The following is a 17,939-nucleotide window of genomic DNA, read 5'->3' on the forward strand; positions in this document are numbered from 1 at the left end:
CAGGTGATCGTCTGCTGGAAGTAGATGGCATCAGCCTCTGTGGCATCACCCACAAACAGGCTGTGGAACACCTTAAGAAATCTGGCCAGGTTTGTACAACAGCAGTGCTCAGTAAGATACATGGTAGACTAAACTGGACTTAGTATAAAGCACAGTAGCAAAGGAAACCCACCTCCCACCCCCAATCCATCCCCCCTCCAACCCCATTATCCTGAAAAGTAAGAAGACTTAGGGCTCACTGTGTACTGTGTAACTGGAACCAGTTCATCATTGTTTTAGATTGCCAAGCTGGTTCTAGAAAGAGGAAACTACCAACTGGCAGAGCCAGGTGTGACTGCTAATGACAGAAAGGAGGACCAGTGTGCAGCTGTTTCTGTGGCAACATCCTTCACAGATGGTACCAAGGACTTCTGCTTTCTGACAGATGGTAAGTGATAAAAAGGAACTCAGGATGACTTCCTACAATGTGCAAGAAAGGAATGAATGAAAATAACTCTGTGAAATTTCTGTGGGTTGGAAGGAAAACTGTATATTGAATAAAGTGATTTCTGATGTACTTAGAGTTACAGTTGCTAGATGTAGCTGAACTTATCCTAGGCATAAATACTGTATTTCAGACTTGGTGAGATGGGGCTGGCAAGGGAACACCCCTCTCTGTATTCTATGGCACTCTCAGGCAGGAAACAGCTGTGCCAATGTGTTCAGGCTGTTACCCAGAGAGAGCACTGCCAGCACAACTGCTGATGCTGTGACAGTGATGAAGCTGGGGTGAACTGCTGCCCCAGGGCCAGAACTGGAGACTGTCATCACTTAATTTCTTTAAAACAGAAGATTCAGAGATTACTTTCACAGAATGTAGCCAAAAAGTAAATGCTGTATCTTTTACTGAAGGTTGTCTCATAAACACTACATTTGAACCATACGTTTCCATGGGGAAGTTACTGCTCTACGTTGTTCCTAGGAGAATGGAATTCAGCTACAAGCATGGGATTTGGGAATGGCCTGATCTCTCATTCTCAAATGAAAGAGCAGGAGTTCCAGCTTATGCTGGCTATGCTGGAGATAAACTAACCTTGGGCAGCTACAGAATAGTAAAATTTATGCAATACTTACAGAAGAATGTCAGAAAAGGATAGCACGTGAACTCTTCATGTTGGTACAAAAGGCTTCTTGCCTTATGGGCTTGTACTAGACTGCAAACATAAGGTGGAATAGATTTCAGTTCTTACTATTCTGCTTGTGAGATTTCAAGAACTTCTGTAAGATAAAGGAACATCAAACCCTTCTTTTGCCATTACTATGAGTAGATCTACCTCTGCAGCACACAGGGAAAATGTCTGTTGAGAGTATAGCACATCAGCTCTTTAGGAGGTACATAAGCCATGGTTCCCACGTTTTTTCCAATCTCTACTTTGAACAGATAATACATTTGAAGTGAAATTAACAAAGAATTCTGGAGGCCTTGGATTTAGTGTTCTGCAAATGGAAGGAGATTCTTGTCAACACTTTGGAGGAGCTATTGTCAGGATCAAAAGACTGTTTCCAGGGCAGCCAGCTGAAGAGAATGGAGAAATTGAAGTTGGAGACATCATTTTAGCTGTGAATGGGAAACCTCTTCGAGGGCTTTTGTATCAGGTACCAGGCAGTACTATTACTGTGCTCTGGATGGATAACAGGTTAATAAAGACAATGGGTGAACCTATATTTAAACTTAATTATCATGGGAGAGAGGGAGAATTTGCATATAATCTGATTTCTATGTATGATTCTTCTCTAGAACTCTTATGGAGAATTTCCTTCTAAAAAATTCTTAGAGAGAATTTCTTCTGCAATTTAATTTATAACATTCTACCACTAATGCATGAATTCTATTGTTAGATGCACACTAGTTGTTAATTAGTTGGAATCTTTGTTGTTGTTATGCATGATTAGAGCATTTTCCCTCTGTGGATCACTTGTGCTTTGTAATGTCATGCAGATTCAAATGCCCTAGATTCAAATTTCCACCAGGTGAGGCAAATCCAGTGTAACTTTTTAGCTGGAATGAAAAATTCCACACTTAACATGAAGAAATTAAATGGTAAAAGTAAGCTACATGTGGATTTATTTTTTTCATCATAATATGGCAGTTTGGGGAGCTGTGCTGATGTAATTGATCAAAGATGTGTCGCTACCATGTGTGGTTTGAATGAATTTGTCCAAAAATTCTGTTTTCTTCAAGAAAAGAAAATGAATTAATCTAAACCTATGTGTCTGTTGGTGGAACAGATTTTTGTAAACAAAGCTAACCTTACTTGATAACTAACTAGATACACATTCACATATAAACTACAGACAATATATGACAATCCTTCAGTAGCAAATTTTGGCCCTCAGAAACTGCTGAGAGGCACAAATACCAGGAATTTAGCATTCACAATAAAAATCGTCTCCATCTCAGTTGGTAAAATGATGTGTACTGTAGACTGCGTTCTATGAGAAATATTATTTCTTCTTTCTGCTTAGGATGTCCTGCACTTGTTGAGAGGAGCTCCTCGAGAAGTTACACTGCTACTTTGCAGACCACCAAAAGGTGTTCTTCCAGAAATCGAGCAGTTTGCCCTGGTAAGGCAAAGAAAGCTTCTGGCAGAAACTTACTTCTGTAAACCTGGAAAGACACTACCATCCAGTCTTGAATAAGGCAACCTTCCCTTTTCTCCAAGGCCCTCTATTCCATTTCTTTCCTTTCCTGGCTTTAACTCAGCCTCTAGAGTTCAACTGATATTTCCATAGCAAACAAAATAATACAACTCTTACAGATATGAAAACAGTCCAAAAATTTTTGAGTTGCAATACTGTCATTAGAGTGAAACAGCACATACCCAAGCAGGTCTTCTAGTGGTGGTTCTAAAAGTGCTCTACTAGATCCTCAGCCAGAAGCTATTGTAACTCCTGGGCTTGGAGTAGCTATATTGCTCTCTAAAGTGAGAGGAAACTACAGAGTTTTCCTTATCCAGACTATCTCTTAGCAAAGTTAAATAAATGAAATAATGGTTTCAACGGGTTATCCAGCTTCCTACTGAGAGTTAGCAGAGTCTGCGGGGAGAAGAACAAAACACAAACCAAGAAAAACCCAAAAGTAGAGACTGCAGAGCTAAACCAGTGCCATTAGATGTGCTAGCTTCCTGCTTCTTGAACACAAGTCATAGACACATACACAAGTACTCTTAAAATGAACATGTATTTTCATTATTCATGCTCTATGCAGAATGGTCTGCTCATGGTTCCTGTCCCACTAGGATTTATAGCGGTCCATGGGCAGACAAAAATGACTGTCAGAACCATCTCCAGATAACAAACTGCCTCCTGTTGCTCCCCTGCAATGTGCCCTTGGCTGATTTCTGTGGTCAGTGGCAGAGGGGTCAAGTCTGGAAGCTACTTCTACAGAATGAACAGCGTGTAGACACAACATTGAGGCATGAGATGAACAGAAATTTAAAAAAAAAAAAAAAAAAAAAGGAACCTCTAGAAAATATTTCATTGTGAACTTGTGTCGTAGTTCAAACTGGAACTTCCAAAGAATGTGAAAGATAAGCATAAAGACATAAGAGTTGTTTGGTGAGAGAGTACTTCCCTCTATGCTTTTCCCTCCCTTCCAGATACCATTTGATATTTTCTGATTCAGAAGCTTATTGATATTGCCTTTTCAAAATATTTTGTTCTTAAAGGAAAAATTATAGGAGATTAAAAGGAGTTACACTAACTTTTCTCTTACTTTGATAGACTCCAGCACCATCTCCAGTCAAGGAGTTTGTGGCAGAAATGCCAGGAGGAAGCAGTATGGATCAGTCTACCAGTGATGGAGGTAGCACCTCTCCAGACCTGGAAGACTGCCTTGATTCTCCAGTGGCAGAAGATTTCAGTGAGCCTCCTGAAGATGACAGCTCAGCTTATGAAGAGCAGGAAGCTGAGTTTCAAGGGAAGACCATAGAGAAGCTCACGACTTCCAGGGAGAGTTTCTATAAGTATCTTTGGAAGTTTCATCAAGAAGCTTCCAGTTCTCAAGTATTACACTCCCTAGAAGAAGAAATGAAGCAGAACTGCTACTCACCATGTGAATTTGGACAGGTCAAAAGGTAGGAAATACCAAAATCTGCTCTGCAATCTTTCCTTTGACTCTTAGAATTTTGAAAGTGAATAGGTTAAAGTACAGGGATCTCTGCTTCTAATCACTACTGATTACTGAAGATTTTGTTTTACCATCTTATTCTGACTCTCCTAATCTGCTTTTCTTATTTACTGTCATTTTATTAGAATTTTGCATAAGTATATTGCAAGACAGTTGTTGTGAGTGCTGCACTAATGTAATCATTTATGTTGTTCAGATGAATCTGGTTGCCATTTGAAATCAGTGGAAAGACTCCTGTTGACTTATATAGAAAGCAAATACTTTCTTATTTATTATATCTTCTTTTTATTTCAATCTTTTTCAGAATTGACTTAGGCAATTTTTTTTCTTATTGTGTGATCTTTTAATTTCAAATTTTTTCATAGGAATTAAAAAAATTCAGAAGACAAACTATGATCAAGGAGGAAAAAAAAGGGTTTTTTCTGTTTTCTAATCTTCAGAAGCCAATAGCAGCCCTGAGACAGAGAAATTATACAATAAAATACAGTGCAAATGAATTCAGTCTCCTTTTACACTCTTTTGGATCTATCAGACACTGGCAAACAGAAGAAAATCCATTTCATTTTCATCATCCTTCCCAGTGCACAAAAATATAAATTATCAGAACCAAGAGGATTGGTACAAAGACAAATTAAAGATCTTCTACTGGCCCTTAACTTACAGTTTAACAATTTTGTTGAAAACTAATTTATATTTTCCCAAACAGTCTCTTGAAATCTTTTTGTTTCTTTTGACACTCATCAAGCACAGACCCAGACAGACCTGGAATCAGTGTCTAGGAATTTATAGCACTAGGTGAGTGCAAGTCAGGTGGGGCCATGATGGCACTTCATAATTTTAGCTTCTCTTTGTTGAGAGGACAAGCTTTGCTTGATTAATGAATGAAGCTCCTGCTTACATATCTGCTTCTCTACTGCTGAGAGCAAAACCAGCAGAAATATGTCTATAGCAAACATATTTGCCAAAAGATACAGATTAATCAAAACTATATTTATTGTGGGAAAATATAAATTCCAAGAAAAGTTTCTGGATTATTTCCAAGAAGGAAGCTCTGAAGTAAATGTTTTTGTTTGATACATTTTCATTATTATTTAGTTTCAAAAGGCAGCCAGAGCACTTTAAGATGGCATACATTTTAAACAATATTTTAAACATAATCTCAGTCTAAATGATCCTTCCAGCAAAACCACACAAAACTCCTAGAAGGAGATAGGCTTTAATAAAGGAATTCCTTCTGATTAATGAAGAAATTTCTTCAGATTGCTCAAAACATTTCATGCAAGTGTATAAATCTTCTTGTATGATTTTTAGAAGTTCCCTGCTCGGAGTTTCACATGGAAAATTCCTTTCACTCTTTGTCATCATCAATAAGAAAAAGCTGCTTTGAAAAACTTCAGCCCATAACTTCCCCTGTGAAGTCCTGTGTAGGGGTCATGAGACTCTGAAAGAAATTCAAGCATCTCAGCAGAGCCCGTATGTGGGCCTGCAGAACCAAGACTCGTGTTATTTCCTGTGGTGATGTAGAATTGTGGTAGAAGCTGTGCTATGATTATGCCACTCACTACTGGCTCATTGCCTTGAGCTTGTGTAGCTCTGCCAAACACCTTTCATGCCCTCTGAAGGTCAGTCACCACTCCACTAGCATGTGACAGCTTCTATGACATCCACTTGGACCAATGTCCATTGAACATACTCTTTTCTTTCCTCTCTCCAAAAGAAAGGCACAGATTGTATTTGCTGCTATCCTTAAACATTTCTTCTAATTATCCCACTTTTCTTCCACACTATTCTAAGTACCTTGTCCAGCTATTAAAGTAGAAACTGTCAACCTCATTCTCCTCTTTGCTGTGCTACTGGAGATGTCCAGCTTCTCATTTCCTCCCTGCACAGACACATGCTACCAGACTAGATCGCTTCCCTCACTGAGGGCATACAGCACCAGCCTGTTCATTTTCCTTACTTCCATCAGTATTTCAAAAATACCATGGAAGGCTACTATGTCCAACCAAAGTGAGTGTTTTGCTACTCTGCTTTATAGTTTCCTTCTGACTATAGACAACTTTTGAAACAAGAGCTTAACAACGGGGATCATCTGCGATTTCATACAAGAAACTCAATTGTTTTCCTTTTAGCTGTCCATGTTTGCTTGGAAGATGGTAGACAGCTCATTTTTATGAAAGAGCAAAAGATCCTGGGTGACTTAGATATGTAAAGACATGGCATCTTTGCTACGGGAAGCATTAGTAGAAGCTATGCCATTTTACCTGTTTTTAAGATGAATGAGGTTTAGCAATATTTCAATAAGGATAGATATTAAGAAAACATACTTTGAAAAAAAATGGTGTTTCAAGCATTTTTTTGAGCTTTAATTGTAAATTTAATGGGAGACAATGCCATAGTAGTTTATAGGGTTCATTAATGATAACAGCCAAAACAATTTTACAAAAACATATTAAACACAACTTATATGATTACAGTCTGGGCTGGAATATCAAAAGTGCTGAACACTTTGTATGCAATATAGTGGAATTAAATCAATAATAATTTTAGTTCTAGTAATTGAATAAATCCATTGATTTCTATAGGACAACTCATATGCGTCAAGGCTGACAGAAAGAAGTCAGGACTTATATTTTTCATGGAAAGACAGGAATCATTTCTTGTTTCTAGTCTGTGCTCAGATACAAAGAAAGACCTGTAGAAGCCAGAAATGTGGCTATCATTCCTCTTTCAAGAAAAATGCAAATATAAAAATTGTAGTAGTATTGTAATATGCAAACCACTTACCAGAAAAGTTAATTAATTCATTTATGGAAGATGAAATAATTAGTGATTTGGCCATTGTCTGATTTTTTTTTTCAAGAAGGAACAAAAGTACTAACTAATTCCTTAAAAATAAATAGTTGGAAGATTTTGTCAAGGCAGTTTTCAAATCATGAAAGCTTCTTAATCTTTCAAGTAGCTTAGTAAAATATTGATTTTTTTTTTTTTTTTTGGTTTTATACTAACATTGAAGAATTCAGACAGCAATTCAATACCATAACTAGTACTTCAGTTAAAGTGAAAATAAGGTCATGCATAAGCAGTAGACTTTTCAGTGGCCTTTTAATAAAGCGTATGGAGGAAAACCCCAGCACTGCAATCTTTTTATTTTCCAGCCGCATATTTAATAAGAGTCATGCTGACCTATCGAACACAAAATGTATGCCTGAAACTCTCTCTCTAACCCCTATTGATGAAGAGTATCTCACTGTCAGCTCACTGTCAGCTCACTGTCAGCCTGTGACCCCACTTTCACAAGGAAGAAGCTCCAAGACTCTCCCCGCAACCCCTGCGAACCCACACCCACGTGTTTGTGGTCCCTTATCATCATCCCCGCCTGCTAGAGAGACACATGACAGTGACAATGAATGGGAAGACTTGGAGGAACCAGAGGAAGAGAAGGAAGAAAATGAAGATTGCGCTCAGGTTTGTGATAGGCACCAAATTATTAACAGATAAAATACAAGGGAAAAGAAACAACTTTAAGAGTGTTACATTCTTAAACTTTAACTCATTTTCTATGCTATTTCTACATGCCTTTTTTTTTTTCTTTCCTAAATATCCACAATCTTCAAGTAAAGCAGACCTTCCACTAAGCCCACCTCTCCAGAATTCTTAACCATTTGCCTTAAGGCCATTTCCTTGTTCTTGACATCTTACTACCTTTCCAACTTTCCAGCATTCTGCAGTATTATTCTCAATGTGCAAGGGCTTAAAAGCCCTCTAGTAGCCTCTAAAATTAATTGGAGTCAGCTACTTGGGTTTTTTCTGTCATCTTTAAAGCCCGTGTGGAAAATCACTTTGTTACAGTGATATTACTGTAATGTCCTGATAGGAAAGTACGATCTTTGTGCTAATTACTATTCAAAATATAAGACTCAGTCTCCTGCCAAATGCAGAACATTTTGCATTCCTACTGACACTAATGAGCTTTACATTCCTATTAATGTGGGAGCACTGTGGACAAAATTTAGCTCCAGTCATTTCTTTCAGTGGGACAGTAATAGCAATAACAACAATAATCTCTGCACCCTGCTATTGCAATATTTGTCAGCTCAGAGGACTCCAAACCTTTCTTTACAAATTTCAAATGCCAAAATCCAGGCCCAGGTGGCATTCTCTACCTTATTAGGCCCTATCAATCAATCAACATGAAACTCCACAAGGGAAAAAGAAGGAAAATTAATTCTGGAATATGGTCAGAGAAACCCTCATGTATACTCTTGTTTATACCACCTGAGAATCTGATTCCTATCTGCATATAAAACATAATGAAAGATGTTAATGAAGCAACGGAAAAGCCTAAATCAAACATATCTTGTGCATGTTTTTAATAGGAAATGGAGATATTTGTGACTTTGACCAAGTCAGAGAACAACGGGTATGGATTCTCTGTAGTTCTTAACAAAGTGGACACCTGCCTGTATGTTGATGAAATCTTGAATGACCCTGCTCTTTCTGATGGAAGGCTGAGAAGGGGAGACAGAATCATTATGGTACAGTAACCGTTGGAGTTTATACAGAGGAGAAAATGTTTGCAGATCAATCTCATTTAGCTTTGGCATTCTTCCAATTTATCACACATTAAGATACGCAAGTGCAAATGAATCATATAATATATCTAATTCTGCTGATTCAGTTGGATAAATTTCAGACTGAATAGATTTTATGACCAGGCAAATTACATGAATCATCTAGCACCAACGCAAGACAACTGAGACATTAAATGCCTTCCCAACTGAATGACACAAGCTCAATTAATGTAATAAGATAGGTGACATACAAAGGATGCAGGAGTTATGTCCTTTGTAGTGGATGAATAAATCTTTTTTTCCGGCCTAGTTAATGTACAATTTGTTGCACTAGACTCTCTTCCTTGTTTTTTGGAAGACCTTGAGTTTAAAAAACAAAAAGGAAATCTTACTGTAATTTAAACTGTTGCATTCACTGAAATGAGTACCACAGCAAAGCAGTTACATGAAAGTGAAAACTAACTTAAGTAAGTTCATATGCAAAACTCAGAGTGGAGGGAGAAGTACATGTGGTCAGTGAGATCTATGACATGATTTTCCTTGTTTTTTCATTTAGGTGAATGGAATTGATGTCACATCTTTACCATGCAATGAAGTCCTGACTTTACTGCAAAGCTCTCCTCCAGATCTGCACCTCGTGGTTGGTCGTGCTGACAGTGATCCACATCCCCCTCTTAGGCCAGATGAGATTCCTGAAATTACTCTCACAAAAGGTGCCAATGGACAGCTAGGTGTGTAGTAAATACGGTGCTTGCTATTTTGGATGGGGATTACAGCGATCATAAGATAATCATAAGCAACAGTGGCCTTGGATCAATATGATTCAGAGTGACCTTGACACCTTTATGGTCTCTGCCATCACCCATGAGCTTTATTTTGAGCAAGGCCTAAGAGGGAAAACTAATATCTCTTATTAGACTAATGAAGAGAGTTGGAGAAATTATCTTTGCATTATTGCCCTATCAGCTGAAGTTTCTGGCAGACCTTCAGTCTCGTATTTTTATGTTGCTGATATACATAAGTTGTGGATGGTTAAATAATAATGTCTAGTACCTGTGGAGATACATAAAGATCTATCTGGAGGGAAAGAAAAAAGAAATGAAAAAAGGTAAAGTTTGAGAGCAATGAGCCACAAGTTAGGGCTACAGTTTGCTACTCAAAAAATCTCCACTCAAATCCTTGATTCACCACAGGCATAAGTCATTGTGCAATACAAATAATAAAGGAAAATCCCCACAATGTGAGTATCTCAGTATTTCTACAGAATGTGGTGAGTACTGCACAGAGATAAAACTGTAGACTCAGGAAACAGTATGGCTATATTTGCTCAGGCTCTATATCCTGTTTTCAGGTGAGAAACTACCTTCTTCAGAGATTCCTTGAACGTCAGTGCACCATTCAGACTTCCACTGTACAGTTATCTCCTCAGTTGTCATAGGTCTCCATTCCCTATCTGAAGACTGTAAGGCACTTAAGTGCTCTGGCAATGCACTGCAGCCACTGCTATGCAGCTCAAAGTTCTGTTGAACGTCAGGTGAAATAAAGCACTACGGAATCACTGAAGCATAGAGATGGACAGCATCATTTAAGTTTTTCCATACTTTTTCTAACATCTAAAGGCATTTCACTCTCTTAGTCCAGCTTGTATACCCCATCTTACTGGGGTAAGTTTTTATAAAAAGTCAGTGATTTATTCAACCTATGTTTCAATGATTCACATCAATTCCGCTAGACTTTATGTCACTGACAGTGAAATTCAAAGCACACTTCCACAAAAGACGCTTTCTCTGCATTATTCTAGGCTTGAAGCTGACAGGAGGAGCTGGAAGCAAGTTACAAGGTATTTATGTGCTAGAAATAGTGCCCGGCTCTCCTGCCAGTGTGGAAGGCAGTTTGCAGCCACGAGATCAGATTGTTTACATCTGTGGACTAAGGACTGAGGGCATTAGCCTGGAGGATGCAGTGAGAGTGTGTGAAGCTGCCACGCAGAATGTTCAAATCAAAGCCACAAGGTAAATCTGCACATACTCAATCTCAATCCTAATGGTGAAGCAGGTTTCTAAATTTTGCATCAGCAAGTCAAACAACCAGCACAAGACAAACTACAGGAAAAACGCTTTATCTCAAAGGTCTGAATTTTGCAACTTGATAAATAACATTCATAAAATTTCTTAACTCCTTGTAATTACAACACAGCGAGTACAAGTAGACTCACACAACACAAATGAGAACTCTTCAAATTTCACCGTCCAAATACAAATATGAACCCTTTAACTGTGAGGCTGACCATCATTTTCATGTATCTTGTTCTCTAGGGAAAATCTTTATATTTACACCACTAGCGACAATCTTCTCCATACAATCTCAGATACACAACTACAAGCAAGAAACTACTTCTGATGGGAAATTCTGAGTTCCTTCTAACTGCCAAAAGTTTTAGTAAGGTGCTAAACTGCAGCATTTAATCTGCAGCATGTAACAAGAAGTCATCCCAGGCTTAAACAATAACCTGCAGTGAAGGATTTCCCTCATTAGTTCATGGCTGCAGTTTATGTTCCACAGTCTGGGGTAGCACCAGCACAGGTCCTGCTGAGATACAGAAATAGCTTGCAAAGATCTGAGGAACAGTCAAATATCAACCCAAAAGCATGTGAATAACTAAGTTACATGACCAGAGTGAGTGATTGTATGGCTGTCACCTCTGTTTTAACATAGTTCAAACCTTTATCAATGTTTTATTAACTTTCACTTGTCTAGCAGAAGAAACTGCTGCCTCATTACACCTAGTCAGTAGGTAGAACCCTCTGATCATCAGAATTTACATTCTAAGGAGACAAATAGGAGAAACAGGGTAAAGGAACTTATAGAGGGGTAACTGAAGCTGAATTCAAACTGTACCAGAAAGCAGTTGTTTTGGCACAGGTGATTTAACATTCCCATTTTCCCTCAAACCATTTAAATAAAATGTTTCACTACTGCTAAATAAAATAAAATATTTTTATATACTGATAGAAATGCTCTTTAGAAAAGCACCATTTACAAAATCATAGAAGCACAACTACAATTTATACAACTACTTTTCTAAAAGTAATTTTAATATGTGCTTTACGAAGCATGCAGCTCTAAATGGCTCACATATTTCACTTTTTCTGCCCCCAGAAATGGCAATCCAGTGGTTCCTATAGAGCAGGAAAATAGTAAGTAAGGCTAATATTTTTGGGGTTTAGTTCAAAACTTTCTTCTGATTTTGAAAATAAACAAAGTATTGATTCACTGCATTTAAAAAACTATTAACAGATTGTAACTTAGCATTCCGTATTTCTGTTACAGCCATTCTAGGGATCTGAAGAAAACTCAGTAGCTATTTAAAGACAGAAATAAAATGTATAGTTTTCAGTAAAAAAAAAAAAAAATTATTGCATTTTGCATAGTCAGTTTCTATTTCTAATTTGTTGTTATTAAATGGGAATTTTATGTGGTCATATCTCAACATCTGTTTTGACTGAAACTATTCTTTAACAAGTTTTCCAGCACTTTTTGAGCCACTATTTAATATGAGCCACTACTTCATCCTCTAGCCTACCTTTCAAAACTGTTATTAATAAACTATAGAAAATCAGAAACAGGCAGCATCTATATATCTCAGTTAATATAAGAGAGTTCTTTTCAGGGGATATTTAATACTATTACTGATACAAAACTTGAGTATACATCTTCACTACAAAGACTTGACCGGTATTGCTCTAGCAGTAGAAGGACCCTCAGCAAGCAGAGGTTGCATCTGCACCGTGAGGTGGAAGGATAGGTATCACATCTAGGTCACTGCATGCAAAGTGTGTTAGCTATGGAAGTAGGAATTCCAGCGTACATTTGGCTGCAGAATTAAGTCAGGCCTAACCCCAGTTTCATTCACCTGACTGGATATTTGAATTTTTTTTTCAATCATACAAAGATGACCTCAAAAATTAACCCTGGACCAGAACTGTTCACATGCCTACACTCGTCTGAATACTGGCATATGGTTATCTGAAGAAATTATTCCAAGTCAAGCTAGTTACAGATTTCCTACTCTACCACATGCACCCATGTGTTTGCTTTTATCAGCTGAAGTGGTCTACTACAAGACATGAATAAAGCTATGTGCAATCTCAGTTAATGTGGTATAACTAAAGCATGGAAAATGTATATCCTGGTGGGACCTTGGTTATACAGCCTTGCTCCATGAGCTCTGCAGATTTGAAGATTTCTCAAGACACCTTCAAAATAAGTAACCAGGTCTGATCCACCTCTGATACAGAGTTATGAACTCTACATTGGTTACGTGCCTCTCTTATAAAACAAGATGTGTAAGGTCGTGCACCTGGGTCAGGGCAATCCCAAGCACAAACACAAGCTGGGTGAAGAATAGATTGAGATCAGCCCTGAGGAAAACGGCTTGAGGGTGTTGGTAGATGAGAAGCTCGACATGACCCAGCAATGTGTGCTCACAGCCCAGAGAGCCAAGCATTTCTGGGCTGCATCAAAAGAAGAATGACCAGCAGGTCGAGGGAGGTGATTCTACCCCTCTACTCTGTAAGACCCCACCTCAAGTGCTGCATCTGACTGTGGGACCCCCAAGAAAAGAAGCAAGTCCAGAGGAGGATCATGAAGATGATCAGAGGGCTGGAGCACCTCTCCTATGAAGACAGGCTGAGGGAGCTGGAGTATGTTCAGCCTGGACAAGAGAAGGTTTCATGAAGACCTTACAGCACCTTCCAGTACCTAAAGGGGCTACAGAAGAGCTGGAGAGGGACTTTTGACAAAGGCATATAGTGACAGGATAAGGGGGAATGGCTTCAAAGTGAAAGAGGGCAGGTTTATATTAGGTATTAGGGAGAAATTCTTTACTGTGAGGGTGGTGAGACACTGGAACAGATTGCCCAGAGAAGCTGTGTGTACCTCATACCTGGAGGTCTTCAGGTCTAGGCTGGTTGAGGCTTTGAGCAAAGTGAAAGATGTCCCTGCCCACGGCAGAGGGTGGGAACTAGGTGGTCTTTAAGGTCCCTTCTAACCCAAATAATTCTATGATTCTTCTCTTTTATAAGGCACTTGAAAAAATCTACAGTACTGTGGTATTTGGTGTTCTATTTGCTATCATCACTGATAGATTTGTAGAGAAATCTGTAATAATTTGTTATTAAGAAAGCAAATCTTCATTTTTATAGGCTCTCATAATTACAAAAATGCATACTAAAATTGCAACTGCAATAGGTAGCTTTTTTTAAACAACAGAACATTCATCATTGTCTATAATTCACATATTAAGAGCACTTTGTGGAAGTCAACTAAGATCACCAAGATATGATAAGGCAAAACCTCAAAAGTGGGTGTGGGTGGGTAGAGGTGTGTGTCTTTGCCTGATCATTGCCAAGTGTCTAGAATGATTCCACCTGATCTCTGATTGTTGTTACAATTTATAAAATAGCAGTGGCTGAGATGCAATATCTCTGCAATTGCTTATATCCCTATGCAAATTGGCAAGCTTAATAATGCAGTAGTGTCTCAAATTGCCTTATATACTATCAATATTGAATTTTGAAGCTTTGTTTAATAATCTAAGCACAGAGTTTACATTCCCATGTGTATATGAAGGTTAGCAGGAGGCCTGTCAGAACAAACATACCTGTATGTTTTTAGGGTCACTGGCTGAGACAGAGAAAGCCAATATTTCTTTGCCAAATGAAAGCCTGAATTCCAGAGAACAGCATCTGTTGCATCAACAGGGTAAGTAACTTTGCATTTTTCAATCAGAATTTGTAAAATTTTGTGCCTTCTCTGAAAGAAAATAAGTCTCTAGGTGGTACTGGCAGCACCTGGGAAAGATTAACGCTTAATAAAAAAATCTGCCTCCTTTGGAGTTGCAAAGAACATTTATACCTGTTGTCCATCTGGTGTCTTAGATGCTATAACATGCAGCTTTTAAAGGTTGTTTTGGAATCTGCTCGCTGAAAGGTAAAAAATCTCCAGGGATAATGCACAGAAGACTCATTTCACAGTTCAGGAGTTTGACCCCACATAAATCCACCAGATTTTTTGTATTTTATATATAAAATATAACATGTTTTATTAAATCTCTGAGTAAGATTTTGAGTGTTATACCATAGAACAGTTTACCAGTTAAAAATGTTGCTGCTTTTTCACAGAGAAACATTTGGAGGAAACAAACTGTGGTGCTGAGCAAAACACTCCTGATTCTCCAGAATGTAAAGTAAGTGATAATTTTTTAATCAAATGAAGTGGGCTATACAGAGGGAGGTTTTTTCAATAGTGGTATTTAATGTATTTTCTTCCTCTCCAGTTTCTTTGGAAAAATGAATATAATACACTTGGAGAGTGCCCTTTGAAGTATGGAGTAGCTTCAGTATTCAAGGACTAGAATGCACTGAGCACTTCCTGGGGACAGACTCTTCTGTTGCTGATTTTCAAGGCTTAGAAAGTAGCAAAGGAAAAAGACACAGAATGACATAGCATGGGATTCTAGGGAAAATGAGTGTAATTGTGAAACATTTTCCACAACAATCTTTAAAATTTGAGATTAAACCCAGGGGATGGTTAGACACTGGAACAGGCTCCCCAGGGAAGTGGTCACAGCACCAAGCCTGATGGAGTTCAAGAAGCATTTGGATACTCTCAGACACATGGTGTGACTCTTGGGGATGGTCCTGTGCAGGGCCAGGAGTTGGACTCGATGATCCTTGTGGGTCCATTCCAACTCAGCATATTCTGTGATTTCTGTGATTCTGTGATTCTGTGATGTTTCATTCTGAAATTCTCAGATAGACATTTGAAAAGAGGGTATAATTACCCCAACCTTTGGACTATTATGCAGCACTAACATAGACCACAATGGTTTGAATTTGGCAAGAGGAATGCCACTTTTGAAATTATGAATTCTTAAAATACACAGGAAAAATAATTCAGGAAAAAAAGTGCAACATGTGGTGCTTCAAAATTCTTACAAGTCCAAACATAACTTCTGTTTGCGAAAACACATGCAAAACAATGTTAATTGAAATTATCCACATGGACTGATATTTCATGTGAATAGATATACTAGTTTTCTCTTGACTATGGTTTGCAAAAGGGCTGTGTTTTGTTAAAATTACACCTCCAATCTGGCAGAAAAATTGGAACAATTTCCTCACTTTTGATTAAGTCATCCCTATTACTGCTTCTTCTGCACCATTTAATCCATGATGGTTTATCTGTTCAACTGGCAAAAATAATTTCCAAGGCTGATATTTGTGACACTGGAACTAGTCATGCTGCAAGTCCTAAACATTTCTAGTTTGCTGCTATTTCTGACATAGTACTTGACCCTAAAAAGGCAGCTGATTGTAAAACCAAGTGAAGTGCTAAAGCCAAAGAGATGGAATGCTGGGGTTGAAAGATTAAGATTTTCATTATAGAACAATAAAAGGATGAACTATGTACTACGTTACTGTCATGCTGGAGATCAGAGTGCCTTGCTTGTCAATGAAGGTGATTTATTTGGTATATTATAAAAGGATTAGAGAAGTACACATTTCTTTGCTCCTAAGAGGTTATTTTCCCCAGCAGCAATTATTAAAAAGATTAGGAAAATAAATGTGCATTATTTTAATTCTGATACATACATAGACCTGCTATGTTGATCCCTGGAAGCTCTATACATCTATTCAAGACTAGGGTATATCCCATAATCTACATCAGTCAGTGAAGCATAATGGGATTTCTTAGTAATAAAAATGCAAAAAAATACAGCCCTGAATAAACTCCACTTTAGATTGCATCCTTCTCTGTTGTAGGACTTCATTATTAAAATTGAGCTGGAAAAAGCAGAAAATGGAAGCCTAGGATTTGCACTGGTAGGTGGAAGAAATGGCAGGGCTATCCTAATAAAAGCCATCAGCCCAGACAGCATTGCAGATCTAGATGGAAGGCTTCAAGTTGGTGACATTCTACTGAAGGTAATACTTGTTCTTCATTGCTTTGGCCTACATTTTCTCTACATTCTCTATAATGAGCATCTGTTCAGTATAAAGACTGTGCATATTGAAAATCTGGTGCTACTTGGCACAGTAACATGTAGAACGTGATGTCCCTCACCTCCTGATGGTCAGAGGACTGTTCTGGGGCCCCTACCTCTTTCCTAGAGTTCAGCCTCCTGTGGGACTGGGCCTCTCCACAGCCAGCAGTTGGACACTCCAGCAGAGGCAGACCCAGAATAGCAAAGCAAGCAGTAAACTGTAACTATTCCATCCTGTATTTATACCTAGCAAGGACTACAGATGAAAAGATCAGAGAAACAACTGTTAGCTGACCAAGCCTGCATGTAACAGATAACCAGGACACTGGGAAGAACCTTCATGATGCCAGTTAGGTATTAGGAAGACAAGTAAAGCTAAAAGCAGAGATTTTGATTATTTATTTAAAATCTTACTATCCTAACCACCTTACCATATTTTAATATAAATCATCCTTTTTTTTTTTTTAACCCCAAAATTATTCTTTCCTCCCCCTCCAGGAGTTTCAATATTTTTTATTTGCTTTTCTGTTTTTCATTTACCTCCATTGCTTCTCCATCTTCTGTTTGAAGAATGAGGGAAACAATGTCCTCTTACTGTCTCAGACTGTACTTCCTTGTTGTTCTGCTGGCAATTATAGTATAAGACGTAGAGAAGAGAGGATCAAAAACGGGAGAAAATGAGGACACATGAAGTGCAAAGAAGTTATGTAAAGATTGCTCAAGGCTAGGATAGGTGATTAAAAAAGAAAAGCTTTCTGTTACAGGAATCTGGAAATACAAATCATCGTATTTTTCAGGTGAATGAGACATTTGTCTCTGGTCTGCCTCGCCAAACAGTTACAGATTTGCTGCGCAAGGCTCAAGGCATCGTTCAACTCACAGTCTGCCGAAGTGTGGCTTTGCACTGGGCTTATTCAGGCAATCAGAGCAACAGAGCTTCCCCCACAAACACAAAAGCAGAGCCTGGTAAGCAGCTACATCCACTCAGTATATGATAACAGTTGGATTATGTGTTGCCTAAATTCATATTTCCTATTAGCAAAACAATTCAATTTTGCAGTTAGTTTGATTCATAGCGGTAGATACAAACACATTCTTCACCTTGATCTGCAGCACTGTCTAAACTATTCAAGATACAGGACCACAGGAA

At 38.3% G+C, this 17,939-nt stretch overlaps 1 protein-coding gene across 1 annotated transcript in view; it reads left to right on the forward strand.

Moving 5' to 3' along the window:
* FRMPD2 (FERM and PDZ domain containing 2) overlaps window positions 1–17,939 on the forward strand; it is a 62,137-nt gene that overhangs the window by 28,996 nt on the left and 15,202 nt on the right. The window contains exons 23-36 of the mRNA XM_050305611.1: window positions 4–89; window positions 280–427; window positions 1,421–1,635; window positions 2,506–2,604; window positions 3,763–4,115; window positions 7,426–7,636; window positions 8,548–8,706; window positions 9,299–9,473; window positions 10,544–10,754; window positions 11,902–11,939; window positions 14,419–14,505; window positions 14,925–14,989; window positions 16,569–16,730; window positions 17,587–17,755. Of these exons, the coding sequence (XP_050161568.1) occupies window positions 4–89; window positions 280–427; window positions 1,421–1,635; window positions 2,506–2,604; window positions 3,763–4,115; window positions 7,426–7,636; window positions 8,548–8,706; window positions 9,299–9,473; window positions 10,544–10,754; window positions 11,902–11,939; window positions 14,419–14,505; window positions 14,925–14,989; window positions 16,569–16,730; window positions 17,587–17,755 (2,178 nt within the window). The remainder of the gene's footprint in view (window positions 1–3; window positions 90–279; window positions 428–1,420; window positions 1,636–2,505; window positions 2,605–3,762; window positions 4,116–7,425; window positions 7,637–8,547; window positions 8,707–9,298; window positions 9,474–10,543; window positions 10,755–11,901; window positions 11,940–14,418; window positions 14,506–14,924; window positions 14,990–16,568; window positions 16,731–17,586; window positions 17,756–17,939) is intronic.

The sequence above is a fragment of the Myiozetetes cayanensis genome, unplaced genomic scaffold, assembly GCF_022539395.1.
Source record: "Myiozetetes cayanensis isolate MyiCay16 unplaced genomic scaffold, myiCay2020 scf10, whole genome shotgun sequence".
NCBI lineage: Eukaryota > Metazoa > Chordata > Aves > Passeriformes > Tyrannidae > Myiozetetes > Myiozetetes cayanensis.